The 5,766-nt window shown below is 48.4% G+C and overlaps 1 protein-coding gene across 2 annotated transcripts; it reads left to right on the top strand.

Moving 5' to 3' along the window:
• The first annotated feature begins 330 nt into the window (after window positions 1-330).
• Window positions 331-3,332, top strand: MAGEC2 (MAGE family member C2). Of its 2 annotated transcripts, none has more exons than XM_019018997.3 (3): window positions 331-486; window positions 1,215-1,308; window positions 1,617-3,332. In XM_019018997.3, the coding sequence occupies exon 3, from the start codon at window positions 1,683-1,685 to the stop codon at window positions 2,805-2,807; it is 1,125 nt and encodes a 374-aa protein (XP_018874542.1). In that variant the 5' UTR covers window positions 331-486; window positions 1,215-1,308; window positions 1,617-1,682; the 3' UTR covers window positions 2,808-3,332. The 2 variants fall into 2 exon arrangements, with proteins under 2 accessions (XP_018874542.1, XP_004065014.1); XM_004064966.4 differs by having other exon boundaries at window positions 331-568.
• Window positions 3,333-5,766: the final 2,434 nt, after the last annotated feature.

Below are 5,766 nucleotides of genomic sequence, written 5' to 3'. Positions count from 1 at the left end.
AGAAGGGGAGGTTGTTGTCTCTGAGGAGGGTAGCTTCAGTTAAGCAGAGAAAGAAGTCCCAGAACTGGCCAAAAAACAAGAGAGATGTGGAAGGACGGTGACCTCCCAACACCGAGGGGAGGCGCAGACTGCACCAAGCCACTCCCTGCTGACACCCCTGGAAAAAGGAGAGTGGGGTGTCAAGGACTGGGGAGGTGGGAGTGAAGAGGTCCGCAAGGCTTAGGGAGTGAGCAGGAAGGGTTGGAGGGCAGCTGGGAGGTGGGAAGGAAGGGATGGGAAAAAAGCAGAGAGGTCGGGGGTGGTTCCTCCTCAGAGAGGAGGCCCCGCCCCACATTGACGCTGCGTCAGCCCTGGACAACCACGGCAGGGTTCCCGGATGTGCTTTCCCGACGGCCATCTTGGGAATCTGACGGATCGGAGGCATTTGTGAGGAGGCTCGAATCAAGTTAGCGGGGGGAAGAGTCTTAGACCTGGCCAGTCCTCAAGGTGAGGGCCCTGAGGAAGAACTGAGGGACCTCCCACCATAGAGAGAAGAAACCCCGGCCTGTACTGCACTGCCGTGGGACTGGTAGGTCCCAGACAGGGAAATGGCCCCAGAAGAAGGGAGGAGGTGCCGGCCCTCTAGGGAATAAATAGGAAGACATTGAGGAGGGCTGGGGGAACCCCCACCTCAGAGGGCAGATTCCCAGAGATTCCCACCCTGCTCCTCAAGAATCAGCCCTCGTAGAGCTCCCCAGTCAGCTCAGGCGGGGTGGCAGCCATCTTATTTCTGGGTGAGGGGCGTAGGGGAGGCGGAGGCCTTGGTCTGAGGGTCCCATGGCAAGTCAGCACGGAGAGCTGCCTCTGGTTGGCAGAGGGAAGATTCCCAGGCCCTGCTGGGGATAAGACTGAGGAGTCACATGTGCATCAGAACGGACTTGAGGCTACCCCGACTGCCCCCATGGTAGAGTGCTGGGAGGTGGCTGCCACCGCCCTACCTCCCACTGCTCTCAGGGATGTGGAGGTTGTTCTGAGGTTTTGCCTAGGCCAGCAGAGTGGTGGGGGCTCGGCCCTCTCTGAGAAGCCGTGAAGTTGCTAATTAAATTCTGAGGGGGCCATGCAGTCCAGAACTATGAGGCTCTGGGATTCTGGCCAGCCCCAGCTGTCAGCCCTGGCAGGCCCAAGACCCTACTTGCAGTCTTTAGCCTGAGGGGCTCCCTCACTTCCTCTTGCAGGTGCTCCAGGAACCAGGTGGTGATGAACTGGGTGTGAGGCACACAGCCTAAAGTCAGCACAGCAGAGGAGGCCCAGGCAGTGCCAGGAGTCAAGGTGAGTGCACACCCTGGCTGTGTACCAAGGGCCCTACCCCCACAAACAGAGGAGACCCCACAGCACCCGGCCCTACCCACCTTTTGTCACTCCTGGGGTCTCAGGCTCCGCCTGCCAGCTGTGCCCTGAGGTGTGTTCCCACATCCTCCTACAGGTTCCCAGCAGACAAACTCCCTAGGAAGACAGGAGACCTGTGAGGCCCTAGAGCACCACCTTAAGAGAAGAAGAGCTGTAAGGTGGCCTTTATCAGAGCCATCATGGGTGAGTTTCTCAGCTGAGGCCACTCACACTGTCACTCTCTTCCACAGGCCTGTTGGAGCTCATCGTCCATATCCCTGTTGATACGTTTACCTGCTGCTCCTGAAGAAGTCGTTATGCCTCCCGTTCCAGGCGTTCCATTCCGCAGCGTTGACAACGACACCCCGACCTCAGTTGAGTTAGAAGACTGGGTAGATGCACAGGATCCCACAGATGAGGAAGAGGAGGAAGCCTCCTCCATTTCCTCTTCCACTTTGTACTTAGTATTTTCCCCCTCTTCTTTCTCCCCATCCTCTTCTCTGATTCTTGGTGGTCCTGAGGAGGAGCAGGTGCCCTCTGGTGTGATACCAAGTCTTACCGAGAGCATTCCCAGTAGTCCTCCACAGAGTCCTCCACAGGATCCTTCCCAGAGTCCTCTGAGCTCCTGCTGCTCCTCTTTTTCATGGAGCTCATTCAGTGAGGAGTCCAGCAGCCAGAAAGGGAAGGATACAGGCACCTGTCAGGGCCTGCCAGACAGTGAGTCCTCTTTCACATATACACTAGATGAAAAGGTGGCCGAGTTAGTGGAGTTCCTGTTCCTCAAATACGAAGCAGAGGAGCCTGTAACAGAGGCAGAGATGCTGATGATCGTCATCAAGTACAAAGATTACTTTCCTGTGATACTCAAGAGAGCCCGTGACTTCATGGAGCTTCTTTTTGGCCTTGCCCTGATAGAAGTGGGCCCTGACCACTTCTGTGTGTTTGCAAACACAGTAGGCCTCACCGATGAGGGTAGTGATGATGAGGGCATGCCCGAGAACAGCCTCCTGATTATTATTCTGAGTGTGATCTTCATAAAGGGCAACTGTGCCTCTGAGGAGGTCATCTGGGAAGTGCTGAATGCAGTAGGGGTATATGCTGGGAGGGAGCACTTCATCTATGGGGAGCCTAGGGAGCTCCTCACTAAAGTTTGGGTGCAGGGACATTACCTGGAGTATCGGGAGGTGCCCCACAGTTCTCCTCCATATTATGAATTCCTGTGGGGTCCGAGAGCCCATTCAGAAAGCATCAAGAAGAAAGTACTAGAGTTTTTAGCCAAGCTGAACAACACTGTTCCTAGTTCCTTTCCATCCTGGTACAAGGATGCTTTGAAAGATGTGGAAGAGAGAGTCCAGGCCACAGTTGATACCGCAGATGATGCCACTGTCATGGCCAGTGAAAGCCTCAGTGTCATGTCCAGCAACGTCTCCTTTTCTGAGTGAAGTCTAGGATAGTTTCTTCCCCTTGTGTTTGAACAGGGCAGTTTAGGTTCTAGGTAGTGGAGGGCCAGGTGGGGCTCGAGAAACGTAGTGTTCTTTGCATTTCTGTCCCATATGGGTGATGTAGAGACTTAACCTGTTTTTCAGTATTTTCTAAATGCTTTTCCTTTGAATAGCAGGTAGTTAGCTTCAGAGTGTTAATTTATGAATATTAGTCACACATGTATTGCTCTTCATCTGGTTTAAGAGTAACAGGTTGATATTTTGTTAAAAAAATGGAAATACCTTCTTCCTTATTTTGTGATCTGTAACAGGGTAGTATGGTATTGTAATAGGCATTTTTTTTTTTACAATGTGCAATAACTCAGCAGTTAAATAGTGGAACAAAATTGAAGGGTGGTCAGTAGTTTCATTTCCTTGTCCTGCTTATTCTTTTGTTCTTGAAAATTAAATATATATACCTGACTTTGCTTAGCTTGTTGAAGAAAGTAGCAGAAATTAAATCTTAATAAAAGAAAGCCCCACTGACTCCTTTATTTGCTGAACATTCTTTTAGTATTTGCTTGTGGAAGTCACTGTTAGTATTGGGGATACTAATAAAAGCGTGACTTATCTCTACACATAAAACAGTAGAGTCTAGGAGCAGAAGCCATATTAAGAAGGTGGTAAGATGTTCTCTACAATCTAAAGAACAAGTTAAAAAGGGGCTGGGGAGGTGAGACTCCAGATGCAAGCCTTCAAGTATAAAGGTCTTGAGATAAGGCAGCTTGGGGCTTTGGAAAACTGCAGTTGCTTCTCTGGGAGCTGGTAGTTACGAAGCTGGGTGGTGGCAGGGACCAGACTCTCAGAGGGTGAGGGAAGAGCCTGGAATGGAAAATTGCTCTGAGCAGTTGCTTCTGGGTGGAGGATGAAGCAGAGAGGAGTCTCCACCTGGGGAAGTCACGGAAGGTGTCCTGTGGCTCTGTAACTGGTGAGCTTGAACACAGTGCGAGGACTAGGTGATTGATACCCGTCATCTGCAAGAGTTTCCTGAGAAATGTGACAATTCCTTGAAGTGGTGCCCAGAAGCCTCTAGGCTGGCACTCACTTACCTGGCATGGGAGAGCCAGAGCCTACTCCATGGAAAGGCCATTGAATTAGGTTATTTTGCATTGAATGTGGGCAACTCCAAGCAAGGGCTAGATTTTTAGTGGAGGATACATAAAAATAGTGCTTTGGATCGACGAGCACTGGGGAAGGCGAAAAGGAGTTGGTCCTTGACTCAAATTCCGGGATCATTGAGTTGCATTCCACTTGGGTAATTCTCCACTTACCCAAGTTATACAGTATATCATTTTGGAAAGAAAATGTACTGAGTTTTATTTATGAAGCCAGATTTTTGGTTGAGTTGGTACTCCATGACGTATTCAGCTAAATATGCTTTGAGATGTTTTGGATCATAAAACAAGAGTGAAATTTTTCATAAAAGACAGTGGTACCCTTGAGGTTATAATCATATTGATAACAACTGCCATTTGTTAAAATTCCAGTATATGCTTGGCACTGTGCCAGGTGTTTTACTCACATTATAAACATCCGGCAATTCTACAAGGCAGGGCTTATGAAACCCCTTTTACAGATGAAAAACCTGAGGCTCATAGTCCTTGATAAATTCAGTAAGATCACACTGCTAGAAAGTGACAGTGCTGGCACTTGAGCCTTGCTCTGAATTCATCTTGACTCATACTGTTCCTCTCTTCCCAGCCTGAGGAAGGCCTTTGCGTTTTAAGCTACTTCTCTGCACACTTGCTATCATCTCTCAGATGACATAAAGATGAACCCTGTGTCCAAGGTATTCAGGTAGTCTGGGAGAAGAATGGTGATAATGAGAATAAATACAATTTGGGGATCATTGTGGGCTTTGTTTACCTGCTCCTGTTCTGAGCCCTAGGTTTCTTGAGAGCTGACTCTGTCCAGCCTCAGCACTTTCCCACTTAACAGCACCCTCCTTCTGATCTCTCCTGTGTGCTCTCTTGAGCAACTCTGGAACCTGTCCTGCTGACCAGCTCGTCCCTACAATCTCTCTGTGAAGGCTGTGCGCTGCTTCCAGTGTTAACAGCCCAGAATCGCAGTCCTTCCCCTGACATAGACGCCTCCTCATCCCTGCAGAAGTTCCCTGACTGATCCATCCCTCCCCGCCGGCTCCTGTGTGATAAAAGTAATTCAATGTAAATTTTCAGTTTGGATAGTGACAATTCCATATCTGTCCTGGGCATCTTCAAACACTCTCAAAATACTCCCACATAGGGTGGTGAGTAGAATCTGATTTGCCACATAACATACTGATTCTAGGCATGTAATCCTAGGGTAAGAGAGTTTTTGAGATCATCCTAATATTTGATATTTGTATTAGGATTTTAATATATGATATTTGTAGTAACATTGTTTGAAGCAGGCCACTGAAGAGATACACAGATGAATGAGCTATACTAGATGGTCAAAAACCAAAGCTTCCTTCATAAACTTGGTATATGAGATGAGACTATGGGAATCCCTTTGTAAATAAATGACAAGGAGTTGAATTTCTAAAAAACAGAAAAATAACAAAATCCTGAATACTGCCTAGGAGGTGACAAGGGTTCCTTGGCTAGCTCTGATGAGCAAAGAAAACAACGGTTGACCATCTTTCCATTGTCCTTTGCATACCTGCCACACAGGAAAATCCTGGTTTGCAGTGTGCCACAGGCACATGTGCAGTTGTTCAAGAATGTTCAGTTATATGAAGGGTAGCAGAGGCTCTCAGGGTAGGATATACACCAAAAGGCAGGAGAGGATTCTCAGCCTAAAGAAATTATGTTTGTTATAAAAAGGACGGTGCAGTAAAGTGCTGAGAGAATAAGGTTGACCCTCCTTGCCAAGACTTACAGAATTGTTTTAAAACCTATTGTTGTAATGCTTTCTTTGAAACCGCCAATCACCTAGT

The sequence above is a fragment of the Gorilla gorilla genome, chromosome X, assembly GCF_029281585.2.
Source record: "Gorilla gorilla gorilla isolate KB3781 chromosome X, NHGRI_mGorGor1-v2.1_pri, whole genome shotgun sequence".
NCBI lineage: Eukaryota > Metazoa > Chordata > Mammalia > Primates > Hominidae > Gorilla > Gorilla gorilla.
This window is presented reverse-complemented; position numbering and strand designations above follow the sequence as displayed.